Source organism: Panthera leo, chromosome D1 (assembly GCF_018350215.1).
Source record: "Panthera leo isolate Ple1 chromosome D1, P.leo_Ple1_pat1.1, whole genome shotgun sequence".
Classification (NCBI taxonomy): Eukaryota; Metazoa; Chordata; class Mammalia; order Carnivora; family Felidae; genus Panthera; species Panthera leo.
In genome coordinates this window covers 89,927,208-89,950,381 of record NC_056688.1, presented here as the reverse complement: position 1 = coordinate 89,950,381, position 23,174 = coordinate 89,927,208, and the positions used below count along the sequence as shown (strand labels likewise).

Below are 23,174 nucleotides of genomic sequence, written 5' to 3'. Positions count from 1 at the left end.
CGGCCTTATAAGAAGAAACACAGAGAGGCTGCTAAATACGAAGGAGAGGCCTGTAAGGACGCGGTGAGCCGGCGGCCGGGAACTGGACTCTCACCAGGGACCGAACCTGCTGGCATCTTGACCTGAGACTTCCCAGCTTCCAGAACAGTGAGAAATAAATGTCTGTTATTAAACCCCCAGTCTGCGGTATTTGTTATGGCAGCCTGAGCAAACTAATACAGGTGCCTGAATCAGCCAGGAGTTCAGATCCTGACTGCACCCTTTACACAGCTGGGTGACCTTGGACGAGTCATTTGATTTTTCTTATCCACAATTTTATGGATAAACTATGAGAACCATGGTCGCCTCACAGGGCTGTGAGGACAGTTGAATGGGCCGATGTATGTGAAAGGTGCCCAGAGCTTTTCCTGGAACGTCCATCCCTCACACGGCCTTTGTGCTACAACAGCCCCCATCAGCAATGACCTGATGCACGCCGTGGTTCATCTTGCCAATAGGTAGCCTATTGGTCACATTCAGCCCACAGATGTGTTTTGTTTGTCCTGAACTAATGTTTGGGGGAACTTTCGGTTATTTAATCAACATTTAAAAGCCAGGAAGTTTCATGCAAAAAAAAAATCTCAAATTCTGTTTGAGAGATAGGTTGACATGTCACCGGCCCTGCGTTCTGCCAGGGCAATCCCCTCTCATCAGAAGGTGACCTCTCACCTCCATGCACCCAGGCGACCTTACCCATTCAGAACACCCACTTGGCACCTGAAGGCTTCTGAGTTAGCAGCCCCTGGGATGAAAGGGCTGGTGGAATCTGGTGTGGCCAGTACTTTTCCTAGCTGCCCACGAACAAAGATTTTAAGTACAATTTCAGGACCAGTCTTCCAAAGTGAGGAACAATTAGCACATTCCTGAGTCACTGTTTTATTTATTTTTACTTCCACTGTGAGCTCAAGAACCCTCACAGAGAGGCCAGGATCTTAGTTCTTGGAGTAAAATAGATTTCTTACAACCCAGAGGTTGGCTGACCTAGCTTTGCCCCTGTCACTCAAGTTTGTGGGGCCTCAGTTTCCTCCTCTGTAAAAGGAGGCCTTGGGCTAGACAAGCTCTATTGTCTCTTCCCATATTTGTGTAATTATTAGGTGGAATTCAAGCTCCTGGGTAGAAATTCAACACAGCCTGGTTTATTTCGGAGCCCTAAAGGTTTTAATGAGCTCTTAAAACACCTCACTGACCCTTAAAATAAGACTTAACTAAATGTAAACAGGACTCAGATAATGGCCTTGTTTATTGTTCTGCTCCCTCCAGGGTTGGGGCTTTAGCCTTGATGTTCTGCACTTAACACACCAGAACGGCTGATGTACAACCTCCTGTCCCCAGGAGGTCCTAGTGCTCTGGGCCCTGCCTGCCTCTCTGCCCTCATTTCACCAAGACACAAACCCAACCACCCACCCCCCAGCCTCTGGTATTCTACACACGTGGGCCTTCTTTTGGCTTCTTGCTCACTGCCACCACAGGACCTTTGCACCTGCAGTTCCCACCAGCTGGAACCCTCTTCACCTAGTTAATTCCCACTGATCCTCCAGAAGACAGCATCGGCAGGACATCGCCACTCCTTGGCAAGAGCAAGTCACGCTAACATGCTTTCATCACATCAGCTGCATCACAGGAGCTGTCAAAGCGGCTCTTTAACATCTTACTTGTATGATTAGTTGGCTAACGATCATCTCCCTGACTGGATATAAATGCCAGAAGAGCGGGGTCCACATCTATCTCTGCTCCAAGTTGTCTCTCCAGTGCCTGGCCAATAAGGAGGCACTCAAATATTTGTTGAACGAGTGAATACATTTACGAAAAGCTGACACTATTCTACTGGGAAGATCCTGGAAGGCAATAAACCCCTCAAGGACCACGTCCTGTTGAGGGCTGTATCTCCAAGACGTAACGGTAATGACAGAGACAACATGGACAGTAATAAGAGCTATCAGTTCTCAGTGTGCTCCAACCCTGTTCTAACAGGTCATTTATAGAATAACTTGATTTAAACCTTCATAAGAATCCTATGGGGGCACCTGGGTGGCTCAGTCGGTTAAGCATCCGACTTCGGCTCAGGTCATGATCCCACAGTCTGTGAGTTCAAGCCCCGCGTCGGGCTCTGTGCTGACAGCTCGGAGCCTGGAGCCTGCTTCGGATTCTGTGTCTCCCTCTCTTTCTGCCCCTCCCCTGCTTATGCTCTCTCTCTGTCTCAAAAATAAATAAAAACACTAAAAAAAAAAAAAAAAAGAATCCTATGGAAGGAGGCACGTTTCTCATCCCTGTTTCATGTAAGAGGAAACCGAGGCACAAAGAAGTTGGTAAGTCACTTGGCCAGAAGTGTTAAGTCACAGACCTGTATCTGTGAAAAGCTAAGTGAGGGGTATAAACCACTTTATACCAAGTGGGTAAGTCACTTGGCCAGGTCTTAACAGAAGTGTTAAGAGTGACAAAATCCCAAGCAGTCTGGTTCCAACCACGAGGCCATCTTGCCTACGATGGCACCAAATGGTTAAGGAGGGCACAATACATCTTTACACAGTATGTGATATCTGCCTGTGTATCAACCCTCTGCCCCCCTTACAGTTGTTATATACATGAATAAATGGATGAACCATCTATGGATCAGAAGTCTAGACAGGTAAGGGTCTCAGAACTTAATAGCCACATGAGCCACATCAAAGTCAACAGAAGCAACAAGAACCAAGCAGACAAAAACCTTAAGATAGGGCTCCCCATGGGGGATAGTCCCCCTGCCCCAGCTCAGTCCCACCAGGGGAGAATAGTCCGTGACCTGGCCATCCACGTACCTGATGTTTTCGTTCAGTGCATAGAGTTCGTTGCTTTGCAAGCCACCCCCTTTGAAGACGTTGATCACGGCAGTCTGCACGCTACAGGGTAAACAGAAATGACCCCTGGTTAGAGGATCTGCCTGCCTGGGGCAAACTCAACAAGCAGCTCTGAGCTAAAGGCAAGTGTAAGGGCCAGGAAGCACATGGCACAAAAATGGCCCACTTTCCATCCCTGGAAACCATCATTTCCTTCCCAGGGTCCTTGGAGAGAAACAAAGACCGAGGCCAAAAGGATCCAAAAGCAGCTCCTCTCCCTCCACTCTCTCAAAGGCCTGCAGGTCTTCCTCGCTTGCCTCGCTGGTGGCCCTGATGGCAAACAGCACTGATCAAGGGCAGGTGGTGGGATCTGCTCTCAGGATCTGTGCCTGGAGGAATCCAAAATGGCGCTTGCTACAAGCAGGAGCCAACTGGGTTCCTTCACCTAGAAGGTCCCTGTCCTCACAAGGCAGCCTCCATGCCTGGGGCTAATATAAAATGCTAATTCCTTGCCTTTAAACAGTTTTTCTTTGGAAGAGTTTCACCGAGGCCAGCCTCTCTTGCCCCTTCCATTCCCCCTCCTGTGAGGTATAGGGGGTTAGTCCCTCGAGGAGCCACAGTTAAGTCTTAACCCTAGGTGCCCTGAGACTCCAGCCAGGTATTTCAGCAAGGAGCAGATTACAATCTTGTCTTTATCAAGGATCCAAAGCCTTTTTTAAAGAACATGGATCCATCCATAGCAGAACGTTTCACAGCCCCCTCTTCTTCCCCATCAGAAGAGGTGCGCATTCACTGAGAAAATCCAAAATGAACCAAAGGACAAAGAATTCAGGAATGCTTTAAAATAGTGATGCATTTAATTCATCCAAAGAGTAACTGCTAGATTTGAAAAGTAGTAGCCCACAGGAACACAAGACGCAGTGTTGATTCAGTCGCTACTCGATGCTTGGTGTACAAAAAGTCAGCCAGACACCCATAAAAGCGCAGTGTCTCCTTTCCCATCCACCTGTGGCTCACAGGTACGGCTAGTCCTTGGTTTATACCCCTCACTTAGCTTTTCACAGATACAGGTCTTATCTTCCCAAATAGGTTATAGGTGACTTACATGGCCCCAGCCCTGGGTACTCGAACAGTCTTGGGCGTGACTAAGGAGCATGAACTGTCACTGTAAATTCCAACCCAACTGTCCCGGACTGGCTAACAGACTCTGGTAGCCCGGAGGCCCCCGGTGGCCCACCTCGTCTCCACCCAAACAAGGCAGGCCAGCGGATACGGTCTCCGCAAGAAAATGTGCCTGTATACATAATGCCGACCTTCTGAAGCAGGGCTCTCAGGAGGAGCAGACGCTAAGCCAGTCCCCTGGCCCTCCACCCCAGGACTACCAGCCCCCGTTACCTGTTCCAGGCCGAGCTGGAGCTCAGCTGCAGGGCCTGCCGTGTGGCTTGGAAGCGGGGCAGATCGCTGAGCACCGGGGAGCTCATGAAGCGTGGCCGGGGCCTGCGGAAGGAGCCCATCTCGTGGAACGCGGTGGGCACACTGGGCGCGAAGCCACGGGTCATAAGTCCGGGGGAGGGGACGGCTTCTCCTCTGTACCACAAGGTTCCAGCGGCCCACGGGCAGGGGCTTCTTCCGGGGCTGCCTTCCGGCCCTCAGGCTTTCTTAAAACCACAAACTTAGCCCACACCTGAAAAGAGAGGAAAGCTTTTATTGAAAACTCCCGCGTCGGGCAGAACATTTCTTAGACGAGGTTGGCTGGGATTTTCCGGCCGCGCTATGTTAAAAACAACTCCAGTGTCCTGAAATAACATCTATACCCTACACGCTCCCACTCATGCATTTATACGGGGCTCCGTCTGGTTACCCCAAAGTGGGAAGGCAGCAACAATGGGAACAGGTTGAGTCAATCCTACAGAAAAGTGATTTCTAAGTTGTGCTTGAATGTGGTTCTAAATGCCTACAAATGCCAAAGCATGGGCACTGGCTGGGTTTCTGTAGACCCTGCAACATTGCGCATTAAAGAGATGGCTTTTTCAAAAATGCCTGGGGGCGCCTGGATGGCTCAGTCAGTTGAGCGTCCGACTTTGGCTCAGGTCATGATCTTGTGGTTTGTGAGTCTGAGCCCCGCGTCAGGCTCTGTGCTGACAGCTTGCCCAGAGCCTGGAGCCTGCTCCGGATTCTGTCTCCCTTACTCTCTGCCCCTGCCCCACTCACACTCTGTCTCTGTCTCTCTCAAAAATAAATAAACATTGGGGCGCCTGGGTGGCTTGGTCGGTTAAGCGTTCGACTTCGGCTCAGGTCATGATCTCACGGTCTGTGAGTTCGAGCCCTGAGTCAGGCTCTGTGCTGACAGCTCAGAGCCTGGGGCCTGTTTCGGATTCTGTGTCTCCCTCTCTCTCTGCCCCTCCCCTGTTCATGCTCTGTCTCTCTCTGTCTCAAAAATAAATAAATGTTAAAAAAAAAAAAAATTAAAAAAAAAAAACATTAAAAAAAAAAAGTGCCTCAAGGAGAACACAAAAACTCCTTCTCTTGGCACTAAAGACCTTCCATGATATGCCCTTAGCATGCCAGCCCATGTGTATTGCTCAGTATTTTCCAAAGTATCAATACCTCCTCACTCAGGCACATCCCACCATCCCTTACCTGCCATTCATTCATTCATTCATTCATTCATTCTGTAAGAGCATATTTACTGAGTGTTCATTATTTATTAACCACTGGGAGCTGTAAAGCATCCAAAGATTTCTAAGATGTGATCCCTGCCCTCAAGAGGCTCAAGGTCTATTGAGAAAACAGCTATCTGTGTATTCACACACACAATCAATATTTATTTTCTTTCCTGATTTTATTTTTTTAATAACTTTTAATTCTAGTTAATTAACTTATAGCATTGTATTGGATTCAGGTGTACAACACAGTGATTTAATATTTCCATACAACACCCGGTACTCATCATGAGAAGTGTATACTTTTTTTTTTCATTTGTTTATCTTGGAGGGGGGAGGGGCAGAGAGAGAATTCCAAGCAGGCTCTGTACTACCAGCGTGGAGCCCGATGTGGGGCTCGAACTCACATCATGACCTGAGTGGAAATCAAGAGTAGGACGATCCACTGACTGAGCCACCCAGGCTCCCCAGTAAGTGTACTCTTAATCCCCAACACCTACTTCACCCACCTCCCGTCTGGTAACCATCAGTTTGTTCTCTGTAGTGAAGGGTCTGTTTCTTGATTTGCTTCCCTCTTTTTTTTCCTTTGCTTGTTCGTTTTCTTAAATTCCATATAGGTGAAATCATACGGTATTTGTCTTTCTCTGACTTACTTCACTTAGCATGATACTCTCTAGCTCCATCCATGTCATTGCAAATGGCAAGATTTTGTCCTTTTTATGGCTGAATAATAGTCCATTGTATATATGTATACACCATATCTGCTTTATCCATTCATCAGTCGACGGACACTTGGGGTGTTTCCATAGTTTGGCTATTGTGAATAATGCTGCTATCAACATACGGGTGCATGTATCCCTTTGACTTAGTGTTTTTGTATTTCTTGTGTAATTACCTGGTAGTGCAACTGCTGGATTGTAGGGCAGTTCGGTTTTTAAGCAATCAATATTTATTGACCACACCCTATGCAACAGCCACTCACTTACGTATCCGGGATATAATGGTGGCTCTGGACAACGTGGTGGCTGCCCTGTGGAGCTTACAAACCGGTAGGCATGGTTCCAGCCTATGCTTCCTCCCTCTCCCCACCTGGACTATATTTACTGCTTCCCTTCCCCGGAATTCCCTTCCTTTTCCTTCCCCTATGCTTACCTAAATCTACCCTACCTTGCAGAACTAGGTTCAAGGATACTGTCCCCTGAGCAGTTCCTAGGACTTAATGACTTTGTGGCTAATGGCAATGGCTTTGGAGTGAACCCGGGTTCAAGTCTTAACTGGGCCCCTCCCCAGCTGTGTGACCTGGGCACACTGAGTCCAAGAGTCCACAGCTGTTAGCAGTGCCAACTGCACAGGACCGATGAGAGACGACATGAGATGGTGTGATGTGTGTCCAGCAGAATGGCAGACCCAAGACCCTCGAGCGTGGTCCTGTTTCTGCTGGAGCCCAAAGCTTGCTTTCCTCACAGCCTCTATTCCTTTCATTTCAGTCTCTGACTCTCCAGTGAACCTAAAGTCTAAATCACTGAGTTAAAACGAGTTTGGGAGCTGGTCGGAGTAAAGGACAGAGGAAACGGCACCAAGGTTAGAGTCACTTTTTTCTCGAGGGGTTAGGGTTGAGCCCGGACGTATTCTCAAGGCCACCTCTCCCACCAGCTAATGCTGCTGTTTCCCACGAACCAGTGCTGGAAGAAAAAGATGGATCCCAGCCATACACGTCAGTCTCCAGGTGGAGAGGGGAGTACATTCTGCAGTCCCAGCTACAGCGTCTGAAGAAGGAGGAACCAAGGGGCCGCCCCCAGTTAAACATGCTGCTCCCGTCAGCAGAGGACTGAGGCTTGGGGATGGGCACCCAGGCGATCCATCAAGAAGGCATGGGAGGTGCCAGATGCTGTCTGCAGACAGCGGGCACACTGGCAATGAACTGGCAAGACCAAGAGCCAAAAAAGGAATGGCGTGGACTACCTCTTGGAAAAAAATTTTTTAAACGAAAGCAGGCTCATGTACCATTTCCTTTTCGAGTGATCTGCCCCTCCACCTGCTTCTCAGGGTGAACCAACAGTAACAAATTTATCGGTAAGTACCACAGAAGTCAAAACAGGCCTGCTCCATTTCAGAGAGTCTCAATGGCTACGCAAGAGCCACTAGAATTTGGAAAGATCTATGCAAATCAGTGAATGAGGCAAAGAAGAAATAAAACCATGGGGCCCCTTCAGAATCCTTACCCCGGATGGCTTCGGGATTTAACTTGCCTGGTAAAGGTCATACTATTAAAAGAGGACCCATTTTGCCCTTCTTTAAATGGGCCTGCTAAGTGCAATACATCTGCGTAATTACAGGATATTAACTCCATTTACGAGGACCTTAGACTCGAGGTGAAGGAGCCGCCTCCCACTCAGAGGCACTCGTGCAGGGAAGTGGAAAGGTGAGCTGAATGGATCATCCAGGTGTTTACTTCCCGGCTTCCCGCTGCAACAGCCACTTCTCCAGGAGGCTGTGCGACACTGAGGACCACAGGGCCGGCTCCTGTCCCCCTCTGCCGCTCAGCCAGCAGCCCCCAGGCTCCCCACTGCAAGCCGGGCTGCATATCCAGCAAGGCACACAGACGGGCAGCCCCATTGGCCTGCGTCCCCTTTTAAATAAGGATAATTTTCAGCAAAAGAACAACGAGCGCGGCTCCCATGACCTTGTCCCTGGGTGTAGAGTCACACACGACAAGCAGGTGCCTCTGACTCATTTCTCACCCATACCATCTGCCACCCTCAGACCCTGACTGGCTGAAGACCATTGGAAGCCGCCTTTGTTTCCACCATTCCTGCTTCCGGACAGAGCCACGAGGCCCCCCCAGAGCCCTGCCGAGAGGGGCTGCCAGCAATGCTGGTGGGATGACACGAGCGGCCTCAAGGTCAAAGCCGGTGCGCCCTGGATCCACCGGCTACCACGCTGGCCCCTCAGGCACAGGCATGTCCTGACCCAAATAGGACAAGTCAGAAAATGACAAGACGGGCGGGGCCCCCGTTTATAGACGACAAAAGTGAAGCCCAGAGGAGCCTGGCCAGTGTCTCTGAGGTCGGAGAGCCAGCACTGGCCAGAACTCAGGTTCCCTGACTCCCGATCTAGAAAGTTCCCCAGGCCCCACCTGGGCCATTCTGTAAACTCCTCGAAGAGAGGCCCCAGCGCTTACTCGTCTCTGTATCCCCAGGCCTAAGCTCACTGTTTAAGATACAGACCAAGGAAGGACGGGAACGAATAAGGAATCAACTGCCTGCCTGTCGTGGTGCCAGGTACGGTCACAGCCAGTGACTGCCTCAGGGATGTGTGAGGATAAAACGAGTACCTATTTGTAAAGCACTTAGATAGGATGGTGCACGGCAAATAGCAAGTGCTAGGTAAGTGCTTGTGAAATAAATTAAATACTTTGTTATTTCTAAATCTCCAAGCAATGACAGCAGTTGAAATACAAGAACACGTCCCCCCTGCTTCTGGCAACCTCAGCAACATCTGGAAAATACTCCGCTCGGGAGGATGCGAGGCCTCCAAGCTGCCGTTGTGGTCACAGAGTACTGACGCCTTGCCTCCTCAGGCCTTGGGTAACTCACTTATTCACTGACCCTTCACCTCCGTGTGGACATCCCTCAGTCTCAGAGTGTTTCCACACAGCCCCACACTTGTAAATCTTAACCTAACCCTACAAGGCAGGTTGAGTAGGGATTCCATAGGATCGGAACTCTAAGGATACGTGATATGGCCATAGCTGGGAGGCTACGTGGTCAGGGAACCAGATCCCACCCAAAGTCTCCCAACCTCAAGCCTGCCCTGCCAGGAAATTCTTCTTTTTTCCCTATATATTTTAAAATATTTTCATTAAGCAACATACGTAAAAAAGAGTTCATAGACACATACAAACACATGTATCTTAGGGGCACCTGGGTGGCTCAGTTAGTTGAGGATCTCAGGTGATCTCAGCTCAGGTCTTGATCTCAGGGTCATGAGTTCAAGCCCCGTGTGGGGCTGCCCGCTGGGCAAGAAGCCTAATTAAAAAAGAAAAAATCAATTGCATGTATCGTAAACAATAATACACTACCACCTGCTTAAGAAAGAATGTTTCCTTGGAAACCCCATGTGTTCCTATTTTTCTCATAATAGCACACCTACTTATTTATCACGACAAAGGTACACATGCACATATACCTGTAACATACAAAGTGAGAAAGGCTCTGGCCACTGAATGTGGAGAAGCTCTCTGCCCAGAACTTTCTAAGATGACAGAAATGTTCTATATCTGTGCTGTCCAACGTGGTGGCTACTTGTGGCAGCCACGTGGCTATCGAGCACTTAAAATGTGGCTAGTGTGGCTGAGGAAGCAAACTTTAATTTTATTTTGTCTTAATGTGATTTTTAAGGCCATATAGATGTGTACACACGGTATTTCAATTAAAATGGGTAATTTGTTCTTTCCTTTTAACACATCATGGCTACCTTCCCACAGCACCATGGATTGATCTATTTCATTCTTTATAATGGTTTCTTTATTCCATTTAGGGGACACCATATTTGATTTAACCAGTCCCCTATGGATGGGTATTTTGGTAGCCTCCAGTTTTTTATTACTGCAAAGAATGAGCATATCTGCCAGTCTCAGGGATCCTGCCTCTTACACCCAATGCCACGGCAGCCAGAAATAGCACTGCAGAAAGGGACTTGAGAGGTCTCTTGCCTGTAGCTCCGAAGGATGGGTGGCTTGGGAATCAGGCAAGCCCTGGCACCAATGTTCATTCTGCTGCTCACTGACTGTGAGAGGCAGAAACACTGGTGTCCCAAAGGTATACTCACTTCCTAGTCCCCAGAACCTGTAGATATTATGTTAGGTGGCAAATGATGTAATTAAGTGAAAGATCTTGAGATATGGAGCTCATCCTGGATTATCCAGGGGGGCCATAAATATAATCACATGTCTCCTTATAAGATGGATGCAGAAGGAGACTGGGGACAGAAGAGGAGACACAGATCCACAGGAGGAGGTGATGTGAAGACAGAGGCAGACCCTGGAGGGATGCTGTTGCAAGCCAAGGAATGCCAGCAGCCATGAGAAGCAGCTAGAAGAAAGAAGTAGATTCTCCCATCGTGCCTCTGGAGGCAGTATGGCCCCGTGACACCTTGATTCTGGCCTTCTGACATCCAAAATTACAACAGAATAAATTTTTGTTGTTTTAAGCCACCAAGGTTGTGGTCATGTCTTATTGCAGCCACAAGAAATAAATACACTCACTGTGTGGCCCTGGGCCACTCTGAACTGCAGTCTCTACATCGGAAAAAAGGGGAACAGGAAGTGTGACCTTGGAGCGTTGCGGTGTTGAGAAAGATGATTTAGGAAGTGCCTGGCAGGGATCCGGGAACTACTGGGCACGACACAGGTACAGTGGAGGTTCTGAGCACAGCTGCCAGAGCCGGGCTGAGTGCCACCACTTATGGTGTGACCTGGGCAGGTGACTTAGGCTTGGTCTGAGGGTTGAATGAGATGACTCAAGCAAGGCTTAAAACGGTCCCGGTATACAGTAAGTGCTGGATAAATACTACCTGTTGTTTATTCCTATCACCACCACCACCACCACTGTATCAGTCTGCTCAGGCCACTGTAACCAAAGACCACAGACCGCATGCTGTCAACACCAGAAATGGATTTTGTCACAGTTCCAGAAGCGAGAAGCTCAAGATCAAGATGTCAGCAGGTTTGGTTTCTCCTGAGGCCTCTCCTTGACTTTCAGGTGGCCACTTTCTCGATGTGTCCTCACATGGCCTTTCTTCTGTGGACACGCATCTCTTGCTGTGTGTCCATGCATCCTTTTATAAGGACACCAGTCAGACTGGATTAGGGCCCACCTGACAGGCTCATTTTAACTTCATCACTTCTTTGAAGGCCCCATCTCCAAATACAGTCACATTCTAAGGTACTGGGAGGAACATGACTCAGCCACCACCATCATCATCACAAAAAGTTCTTGGCCTAATGTCTCTGAGTTAAAGAAACCGGTGTTTTGGTGGATATTCTCCTGTGAAGGGCCAATGCAGTTAACATGTAGAGAAATGTGCATCTAAAATGATTTAAATGGTGCAGCTTTGGGTGCTTACATTCAGCGATCTGGAAAGCCGGGGTCCTGGACATAGGAAAGCCAGGGTCCTGGACATGTGGTGGTTACAGGGTTATTGGGTGTTATCACTGGCCTTACTCTCCCAGGCTCACCGCCCAGGGATTTCTTTGAAAACTGCCACACACAGGATCCAGAATATGTTTCTTGGAGAAAAAAAAAAAAATGTGCCTCTCTTTCTTCTCCCAGCGGCCAGGGCACGGGGAGTGGGGCACAGCCCCGCAAACCAGCCCCGCGGGCAGAAGAAGGCAGTACACTTGGTGGAAAATGCAAATAAATTCCACTCAGGCTCCAACCCTTAACTCTGAAAAGGGAAGGAGAACCATGGCACAACTTAAAATAAAGAAGTGAGTGGCTTATAATGACTCTGAGGCTTCCAGGAAAAAGCCATTCTGAGTGTAAATAACAAAGAAGTCAAAGAAAACGGAGTCGGATGTGACCGCCCAGAAAACAAGGAGAAGCTAGTTCCCAGGGAAACTGTACAGATGGTACAATTTCCACGTTCCCCTCAGCAGTTCCTGCAGCCAGGAGGCCCTGGGTGCGACTCCTTTCCCTGTGACCTGAACACAGAGATGAAGAGCCAATGTCCTTCAGCATCGGTCAGGATTTGGATACTGTCCCTTAACGTGACCGATGTGTTCTCTAACCGCAACCAGCATCATGATGAGTGATGAGTGAGAGCACAGTTTACTGAGTGCCAGCTGTGAAGCATGCACTTGACATATATTATCTCAGTGTTTCTAAAAGGATTGTAGGGGTCTTAGCCAAAACCTTTAACAGACTAGGATAGAAAATATCAGCGTGCCTCACATTTTGGGGACACGTGTATATGACACACATGCCCATGTGTACAGAGTCTAAGTGAATTGCACATTTCATATGCATGAATGTAACACTCAAAATGTTTGAAAACCCCTGTGTGCTGTGACCATCCTCACCTTACAGAGAAGAAAATGGATGTGCCCAATGTTGACCTTGTCTAAGGTCATACTGTCCATGACAAGAACCCCACAGCCCAAGGCCCTTGGTGCTCATGTTACTTCAATGCCTTCAAAGGCTCCCCACAGCTCTTAGAATAAATCCCCATACCCCATCCTCCTACCTTCACCAACCACCTGCTACTCTGCATGCCAGCTCACTGATCTTCCTTCATTTCCTCCAACACCACCAGTTCTTCCCTGCCCCAGGACCTTTGCACATACCATGCCCTCTGTGTGAAATACTTTCCATCCACTTCTCCAGGCTCAAACCCACAGACCCTTTATCACTTATCTTGATAAGCACTTGCTCACAGAGCTCTCTTTCCCCTGATTTTTTCTCCTGATTAGGAGACCCCAGTGAACACCCTCCTCACCCCCTTTGTTGTCTTGTCATCCTATAAATGACTACAGAATTATTTCTTATTTTTGTGAGGTCCATAAAGGCAGGGACTATGTCTATCTTGTTCTCGGGTGCTTATTACAGTGCAGGAATGCTTCAGACACTTGATGAATGAGCAAATGAACCAGCCACATGAGAGGTACTACCGGGAGACACAGGAACTTCATGCATGTGTCAGCTGAAAATTCCAGCACCTAAAATTACATAAAGCTTTCCCATATGAAAATATCCTGGTACTGAAATCTGACAAGCCTGGCCTGGAATCCAGCATCTACAGTTTATTAGCTGGGTGACCCGAGTAAAGGACTCTCAAGTTGCCTTATCTTCAAATGAGTGGGGTATGCATCTCCACGAGGTAATCTAGAGCATAGCTGGGCCCGTGAAGGGGCCCCCCAAATTATAGCTAGTGTCAATATTTTTGTAACACTCTGTTCTTCACAAAACGCTCGCCGTTTCGAAGAGGTGACAGAGGACTAGGGTGTTGGGCGACAGGCACTCTCACACATTACTGGAAGCAGAGCAGTTTGGGGCAGCTGCTGTGGATGGAAATGTGACAAGATCTGCCACAGTGACAAAGGCTGTGCCCTCTGACCTCCAGCGACTTACATAAGCAGGGTTTTTACTACGGCCTCCTTTACAACAGCAACAGGTTGCAAATAACCGAAATGCTCAGCCACAGAGGACCGACTAGGTGAACTTGAGTATCTCACACTCTGGAAGCCCGTGCAGCTCTAGGAAAGAAGGGGAGGGCTCTGTGTACTGACTGGCGTGCTCTCCAATCCGAAGGAAAGTGTGCTAAACATAGAACTGCACGTGCAGTATGCTACGATCTAGGTAAAACAGACAAAAAAGAGCATTTACAAATCTCATTGCACGGCATAAAGAATCTCTGGAAGGGGCAAACCAGAAACTGAGAACACCTGTTTCCCCCAAGGAGAAGAGCTGGGTGACAGGGACACAGTAGGGAGATTTTTCTCCATAAACCTGTTTGTGCCTTTGAATTTTGAAACGTGAACACGTACGACTTATTCAAAGAAATAACTAAAAACAACAGTGATGCCTTCCCCCAGCCCCTCAAAAGAAAGGCAAAAAACGGTTATTGATTTGTTCAAAGTCCCTCAGCTGCTCAGAAGAAGTGAGGATTTGAACTTGGCTCTGATCCCAAATGCGATGCTCTATCAATTATAGTTCATTCGTTCATTCATTCATTCGACATAAATTTATTTCTTTTTTTAAAATTTACCATCATAACCATTCTTTAATGTTTATTTATTCTTGAGAGAGACAGAGGGAGAGAGAGCACGCGTGTGCAAGCAGGGGAGAGACAGAGAGAGAGGGAGACAGAAGATCTGAAGGATGAGTAACCGACTGAGCCACCCAGGCACCCCCACAAATTTATTTCTTTAGCACTTATTCTACAACAGGAGTTTCCTTGTATATATACAGGGACACATGGGCCAGAAAAACAAACCCTGGGGAAAAAAGCAAACAAAAGGAAGACTGATTTCTTTCCTTTCTGCATGATATGCCACATACTTGCCATACTTTGTGGAACATCACAGAGAGTGGGCAGGATCCAGGCTAAAGGAGGCAGTCACTACTCAATCCAATCTGGTTTTTGCCACCTCGGGGCACAAGTTCAGTTTTGCCAGATCTGAATTTTCCCAGAGATGCCAAAAACCCAGATTTTTTAAAATGCTAAACCATGTGATTTATAAGTGTTAGCAACGAACTCACCAAGCCCACTAGCACTTTAGGGGCCTAACATATAGGTTTGGGACCTTTATTTTCTCCCTCACAACTATGACCACCAGCCTTCTCACACCCCTTCCCCAGGGCCTAAGTCAGGTGTAACATAAGCCCTCACAAACCAGTCACTATGGGCTTGGGCACACAAGTGGTCTTCCTGAGGTCTGCTGGCTTATCAGTTGATTAAGAGTCTGGCCTGGGGCACCTGGGTGGCTCAGTTGGTTGAGCATAGGACTTCAGCTCGGGTCATGATCTCACCGTTTGTGAGTTTGAGCCCCACGTCAGGCTCTCTGATGTCAGCCTGTCAGCACAGAGCCCGCTTCAGATCCTCTGTCCCTCTCTCTCTCTGCCCCTCCTCTGCTTATGCTCGCTCTCTCAAAAAATAAACATTAAAAAATAAAGAGTCTGGCTTAGCTAGTGGCCATGATTACCTCAGCGTCGCCAGCTCTACGTTCAGTCCCTCCCCTCATTGCCCTACAGAACTGAGAGCCTCTGAGAGACGTGGCAGCAGATGACCCCCTGACACAGCACAAACCCAGAACTGGCCTCCTCAGGTGTTTCAGCTCCCACCTACCACGTCATCTAGTTGACCAGCCTCTTACCTCATCAACTGTCTTCTCTCAGTCCTACCCCATCACTGATTCCGTTCTGGAACCACAAGCACTCCTGTAGTATAGACATATCCATATGCACTCTTCAAACAGGGCAAGCCAACAGCTCGCTGGCTTGGGATATTTCTAGAAGAAACACACAGCAAACAGAAGCCCCCAAGCCAGCCCAGGAAACTAGATCTGAACCCCACACACCCCACCCCAGCTCACCAGATGGAAACTGAGTCAGAAGTAGGTATTCAAGAATACTGAGACCATTTTGCAAATCGCCTACCGTGACTATTTTGTTAAAATTTTCCTGAAAAGCATATACTCCTGGGGAGCCCAGATGGCTCAGTTGGTTGAGCGTCCCAACTCTTGATTTCGGCTCACGTCACGATCTCACGGTTTGTGGGTTCAAGCCCCGCATTGGGCTCTGTGTCGAAAAGTGTGGAGTCTGCTTGGGATTCTCTCTCCCTCTCTCTCTGCCCCTCCTCTGCTCGTGCACTCTCTCTCTCTCTTTCTTCCTTTCTCTCTCAAAATAAATAAATAAAATTAAAAAAAAAAAAAAAGGAATACACTACTTTTCATCATGGCCAGGATGACCGGGATGGTATCAACCCCCTATCTGCATCTAGCATCTCGGTTCATCTCCACTTGAAAGTAACAAGGTAGGTTTAATTCATCCCATTTCGCAGATGAAGAAACTGAAGCACAGGGGTTAACTTGTCCAAATTCAGAAGAGGAGGAAGAGGGACCAAGAGTCAGATCCTACCTGATTCCAGGGCCTGACCTCCTACACCGCCTGTTTTAAGCAACACTCACGTCTGCCACACGCAGAGGTAAGAGGTGACCGTCACCCACGGCTTCCCTTCATCACCAGCTTCTTGCCGGGCCCGGGCATGAGGAACACTCAGTCTCTCACAGGATGAGGCTTTTGTTTCTCAGGCCCTTACCAGCTTGTGAGGTCATCGTGTTTGTTTACTTGTTCACTGACTAGCCCCGATGGCATGTAAGTTCCTCAAAGCCCAAGACCTGCCTCTCTTCCTCCCTGCTGTATCCCACTGCAAGCACAGTGCCGGGCACATACAAGGTAAACATCTCCAGGGCCCCTGGGGGGCTCGGTCAGGTGAGCCTCCAACTCTGGATTTCGGCTCAGGTCATAGTCTCACAGTTCGTGGGATCAAGCCCCACATTGGGCTCTTTGCTCACTGCTCGGAGCCTGCCTGGGATTCTCTCTCTCCAAATAAATAAATTAAAACAACAACCACAACCACATCTCTGAATGATGGAGTGACATGTGGCTTCTAGGCCACCGGGCAGAACAGGCTTCCTATTTTTCAGAAACCAGAAAAATTCCCTTCCCAGATGACTGAACTGGAGTCCACCTAAGTATTACTGTCCACAGGAATGTGGACCTCGGCCGCGTGGGCCAGGAATCCTGGGTCTGTGTGTCGGTCAGTGGAGCTTACAGACACGGCAGGGGACAGGTGTCTGCTGCATAGCACAGAGCGTTTGTTTTAAGGACCAAACTTCACAACGCTTAGGAGACAAAAGCCAGCGGAGGGACAGACACTCCCACAAGCAAGAAGATGTCAAGGGTCAAGTGTGGACTATGCAAAAGGCTCCACAGGAAGAATGAGACCACTTTCTCAGTGCTCACACTGGACACCAATGCAGACACAGAGTCTTGAGAATCTGAACTTAGGCAACAGTAAATATTAGCGCAAACAGGATGCAAGCTCAAGCCCTTATCTTTGCTTAGCAAAGTTTTCTTAGTGCCCACACGACTCAAAGCACTGACGATTCAGATGCAGCTAGCAGTAATTATTCATCAGATCATCACCATCAGCCTGGCCTGCAAACCACTATGTAATCACCAGAAAAATCCCCTCCTCTGGTACAACTCAAGCAAAACTGTGGGGAAGAGCAACACATCTCAGTTAATCATCTCTAAGCCCCACTTTAAGCATTAAGTTTCTTGGAGTGCAAATTGTTAGGGTGTGGCCCATAAATGCCATCCAGAGCGATTCCACAGGGCCTACCAGATGATAAACTGAAAAGTCTAGACACAAGCAGTGGCTGAGACTGACCATTACGTGAGCAATCGCATTTCTGACACGTACCCTCTAAAACCCCGGTGGGGGACACAGCGGACAAAAGCTACTGCCTGGCAGACAAGAGCTCTCCGTGTGGGGAAGCGTGCTCCAGATTAACTTGTGCTGTTTGTTCAAAAGGAGCTTCACCCTCCCATGGATGAAATGCTTTTTCATAAGAAAATGGGATCAAGGGAAAGGAAATTTCTCTTCATGACACGTAGCCAGGTGTAAAGAGCACTGCACAGAGACTCAGAAAACCGAAGAGGCTCTCGGGATCTGATCACTTCACGGAGCTCATGAGGTCAACTCCATTTCATTCAACAACCAAACATTAGGAGGTCTGGGTGTGTGCCAGGATCTGAGAAGAGGAAGCATAGAGGGTAAAGAAGAATAAAATACATGCTTCTGTGGGGCTCAGGGGCTCATTGTAAACACTCAGAAGTTAACATTATACATGCAAGCTGACGACTATGAGGGAAGAACGGCAGTTGAGACAAGATTGAGGCGGAAAGGTTAGCTCGCCTTTTCCAGTTTACAAGGCAAGGCTAATATGCGGTCAACTGAAAAATAAGGCTCTCCATTTTCTTCCTCTAAAGAACATGGACACTGGAGCCTAGAAAGGAAATCTGGGGAAGGAAACACAAGCTTTCATAGGTAAGCACTTCCCAAGCTTGAGTATCCTTTTTCATTTGTGACAGACAAGGACAGGAATGAAAAAAACCCACACATTTCAACAAATATTTCATGAGCACCTACTATCCCGAACACAAAGACAAGCCAGATATAGTCTTACCAATAATAAAGAAACAAGAAGAGAGAGAATAATAAGTTGGTCACGATTAAAGACAAAGACAGGAAGGCCTGAAGCCAGCACAGTAAACTCGATTCTCAGTGGGACCAAGGCAGGGAACGCCACCGCGTTAGAGAATCCAGTCCCCCCACCCCCCGCTTTTTTTTTTTAAAGCTGGAAACCTGAGTTTAGATGTCAAGTCTCCCAATTTTTAAATTTTAACAGACCAGCAGTAGGCCAATCCCATTATTTTGTAGCTAGGAAAACTGACACCCAGAGCAATCGAGCGACTCGTACAGCTTGCCCCTGGCAGAATGGAGATCAGGATTCAGATCTCAGTTCCTTGACCTGCGTTGTCTCCAAGATGCCAGCTAGCCCCAATGCGGGGACTCTTTCACCAGCTCCCCGCTCTTCAAAGTTGACACCGACACCTTTCGAGGTACCTTGAAAGGAATCAATTGTTCCGCTGGCAAGAATTTTCTTTTTTTTCATTTTCTCAGAACGCCACAAGGGATCACCTTGCTCACCCACTAATTTTGCCTCCAGATACTTTACAGTGAAAGGGGCCATACGCCCCCACAGTGGTGGACTCCAGCAGCTGGCACACTGGGCAGAATTCCCCAAAATGATGGCACGGTTGACGTGATCTCCCCCAAAGACGTCTGGGGGATTAAGGTAAACCACTTCCAAAGGAGTATTTGGAATTAAACAGCAAGCGTGAATGGGTTTCCAGGGAGGATTTACGCGGCTGAGGTCACGAGCAGGTTGTGACAGGGTCTGAGGCAGCTTAGTTCAGAACAACATACACACACATCCCAGCGCTTGCTGGACTCTGGCCCCCAGTCCCTGGGAAGAAGACAAAAACAAATGCTTCCTTCAGGTGCCCTCCCGGGCTCAGCTCAAGCTGACATATATATACTCTAGTTCCTGAACGAGGGAGCCCAAAGCGGTTCCTTCATCCTAGCGTTTACTAAAAACGTAACCGTAGTCACAGACGCCTTCAACAAGACACTGAACTCAGCGTGCATCAAAAGGAACGAGCCAAGCTGGACAAAGTTCTGTAACAGGTAAAGAGAAGCGGGAAACTGGAGATGTTGCTGCCATTTGGCAACGAGCTAAAGCGAAACCAGAACACTGATGAATGCATTCGAAAAATCATCTATTTGTACCCCAAAATTGAGGAGAGGAAACAAGAATGAAAGCCTAGAGAGGTAAATCCATGCTTTTAGGTAATGTACAATTATACACAAAATCAATCGTACAAATACTTACGATAGGTTGTTTAGGGGTTGACCCTATCTTCCCATAGGCCATGGTCAAAAGAAGGAGAGATCTTTTGGTGAATTCTACCACTCACTGAAACCCTCTGGGTGCAGTTCATCATAAGCACACCAGGGCCCACGAGAGGAGGAGGCAAGTAAGGCCCTGTCTCTCGGGGTCATGCCCTTCAAGGTTGCAGCCTTGATGCCTACCTAGTCTCAGCCCCAGAGCATACCCACCACCCACTCCGACAAAGAATAACTCATATTTTCTATTCAAAGCTCAAGCAGAGTAAAGGTGGCTGATTTGCATCATAGGCCTATTCTTTCACTACAGAGATAAAGGAGGAAGCCATACCCCATCCTTCACATAGGTGTCCCTAAATTTCTTTTTTTTTATTTTAAAAGAAACTTCTTATGTTTTATTTTTTATATTTGAGGGGGACGGTGCGGAGAGATTGAGACAGAATCTGAAGCAGGCTCCAGGCTCCAAGCTGTCAGCAGAGAGCCTGATGTGCGCCTCGAACTCACGAACCGTGAGATCATGACCTGAGCCGAAGTCGAACCTGAGCCACCCAGGCGCTCCTAAATTTCTGACAAAGAATTCATCCCACTGGCTTGCTTTCCAGAGTCTGACAAAGCTGGATGAACCTGGCTGTGAGTGTGCTTCTCAATGAAGCAGGTATATAATAACATCATTCATTATCCTGCTACAGAAATGTAATATTTTCAAAAGGTGGGGAACAAGAGAACGCCCTCTCCACACTTAAAGAATATAAAAAAAAGCTTCCAAAATCCCGGAATATGTTAGAACTAGAACTATCCTGGATTAAAAAAAAAAAAAAAAAAAGTCAGCTTAAATTTAATAGACCGTTTAAATTCCTAGTTGACGGTAATTAGAGAGCAAGCAGCATTTCTTTAAACGCTGCGAGACAGAACTTAATCCAATTTAGGTAATCACTAACCTTTGCTGGTTTTTTCCTCCCTCTCTCTCCTCTAAATGGAATCCAAGGATTGATCTACAAAGGCCATAAACTGGCAAAGCATAAAAAAAGAATATTTAAAGCCAGAGATTGGGTGACTATTACCACAAAGGGCCAAGTCCAATTAAAATGGAAACAGGTCTCACAAGCTCCCTAAATTATATTGCCTACGAACTGGGGCTCCTAACCAGGCATCATCACAACAGAAGGTATGCTGAGGGAGATGGGGGTCCCCCCTCTGGGTACGTCGTGCGGCATGCCAATTTCCAGGTCTTGTACAGTGTGACAGCCATCCCCTGCCAGACCAATGCTACCAATTCTCTATATTCAAAGTATCTGCAGGGCTTCTCTCCTTCTTCCATGGAATAACAACTGTCAGAATGATCCACACTGTCCCTTCAGTTCCTCCACTGTTCACCCACCTCCTAACCCCTCATTTTAGAGCTCCCACACTGCCCTTGCACCCACTTCTGATCCAGGAACTTCCATGTGAACCGCCAGGCCTTTCTTGAGTACTTGGCACCCTAGATTTTTCATGAAAGGCCTTCAAGGATAGATATCAAAATGTGCTGCAGAGGACAAGGGGCTTGAGTTAATGGCTGTGTTACATCAGGAAAGTAATTAACGTCTCTGAGCCTCCATTTTCCCATCTCAACATAGAGAAAAGAATATTCACCTGCTTGCGTTGCTGAGAGGCTCAAATAACATTACCATGATTGTACCTGGCTCATAATAGTTGCCCAATACATAAGTTGGCTTGTTTGTTTTAACTGAGTAAGTTTCAAAGTAAACCTTGGATCCCCAGTCCCTGACAAAAATGTTAATTAACTCAAGTTCACCTCTGTTGTCTCATCACTGCTTTGCATCATTTGCACTCCCAACCTCCTTTCTGGTTCCAAAGTGCAATCTTCCTTTGTAAAAACTTGCTTTCTGCTTATCAGGATATCACTCTCTCTGTTCCCAAATTCCTAACCCAGTATAAAATCCACAAAATATTGTGTTCTCAACCTTCCTTCAGCAATAGAGATATTCACACCGACTTGTTAACAGATGATACTTTTCAGCAAGCATTACTTTTAACATTTGCATATAGAGAGGCAGTTCTAGAGAACAAACTTTTTTTTTTTAATTTTTTTTTAACGTTTTATTTATTTTTTGAGACAGAGAGAGACAGAGCATGAACGGGGGAGGGGCAGAGAGAGAGGGAGACACAGAATCGGAAGCAGGCTCCAGGCTCCAGGCTCCGAGCCATCAGCCCAGAGCCCAGAGCCCGATGCGGGGCTCAAACTCACGGACCGAGAGATCGTGACCGGAGCTGAAGTCGGAGGCTTAACCGACTGAGCCACCCAGGTGCCCCTAGAGAACAAACTTTTAATGGCAAACATTAAACACAGTAGGGATCTTTGAGGGGCCCACACTCTATTTCTCAAATCAATTCTGTATTGGTCTAGCTCTGCAAAAACAATTAAAGGGAAAAAGTCAGTTCAATTCAATTCAATCTGAAATTCAAGAAAGATTTCAGTATAGGAAAAAGTCAGTTCAATTCAATTCAATCTGAAATTCAAGAAAGATTTCAGTATACTTGATCTTGTACAAGGGCACTACAAAAGGAATGACCACAGGAAGTAATTAGAAAAGAGAAATAATGAAGAAATCCATAAAGTCCTAACAATCCAATTTTCCACAGATAAATGGTTTAAATGTTGCACACACACTGTTAGTGAACACACTGAAGATTATGACATTGGGGTCTGGGCTCCCAGAATGAAATTGTCAATAGCAGTGGAACAGTTTTCTAAATGTAAGATTAGGATTTTTTTTTCTTCAACAATTGAGCCATTCTGTGATATTATGCGACACAGAGAAAAAGAAAGAAAAAGCCACCAAGTTATTCGACCATAAGATGATCTAATTAACAGCTGAGGAACTGGAGGGAAAGTCATCTCCAATACTGGCTGCCACTATAAGCCTGGAGTAGCAGACCCAGAACTCACCCTAAGCTCCACCCCTGCATGTGTGTGACTTTGAACAAACTACCCAAGTTCTCTAAGCCTCAGTGGGCTCATTGTTATAGTCATGGAGATGTAATAGCACCTATCTAAACATTGTTTTGGTGCAGATTATACAACATCGTCAATGTCTCTTAGGGCCAAGTTTAAGACATAATAAGAACTCAAGAGGTGTTTGTCCCCTTCCTCCTTTTTTAAATAAAGGGAACATCTGTATAATGTTCAAATAATAACCATTATTGAAATCTCACCCACTGAAATAAATACATATGCGTGAACTTCTGGTTGTGAATGAAATGAGGTCTTCTCCTTGAGAAACATGGTAGTCTCAACTAGGCTCTAGAGAAATAAACCAGTTAGACTAGCTCATTGCTAAGGCCTTTCTTTTTTACACTATTCGTGGTTCTGGATGTTAGAAGAAGCATTAATAAAATCCCAAAAGGACAATCAATGGTTGTGGTTGGAAACACTGAAGATGATTTTGTGGATTGATCAAGCACTGTTTCCTGTATCTGCTAGATTCCTGTAGAAAAAGCTCTCAACAGCACCCTTCGTGGCTTAGAAGGGCTCCACGCTGCCACCAGAGAAAACCTACCAGTTAGGTTCCACGGAGAGGAGGGTCCCACCACACCTTTCTCAGTCACCTTTCTCAGCGGT

The 23,174-nt window shown here is 47.2% G+C and overlaps 1 protein-coding gene across 12 annotated transcripts in view; it reads right to left on the bottom strand.

The window, feature by feature from the left end:
• PRR5L (proline rich 5 like) overlaps positions 1 to 23,174 on the bottom strand; it is a 74,158-nt gene that overhangs the window by 49,207 nt on the left and 1,777 nt on the right. For 3 of the 12 annotated variants that reach the window (XR_006194012.1, XM_042906725.1, XM_042906733.1), the window contains exons 1-3: positions 16,153 to 16,532; positions 4,248 to 4,536; positions 2,835 to 2,915 (exon numbers count right to left, since the gene is read on the bottom strand). Coding sequence is in view for 11 of the 12 variants with exons in the window: in XM_042906725.1 (XP_042762659.1) it covers positions 2,835 to 2,915; positions 4,248 to 4,411 (245 nt within the window). In the remaining variant the exon portion in view is untranslated. Of the gene's footprint in view, positions 1 to 2,834; positions 2,916 to 4,247; positions 4,537 to 9,415; positions 9,481 to 16,152; positions 16,538 to 23,112; positions 23,170 to 23,174 lie in introns of those variants that run through there. The other 9 variants (XM_042906728.1, XM_042906731.1, XM_042906730.1 and 6 more) reach the window with 8 other exon arrangements.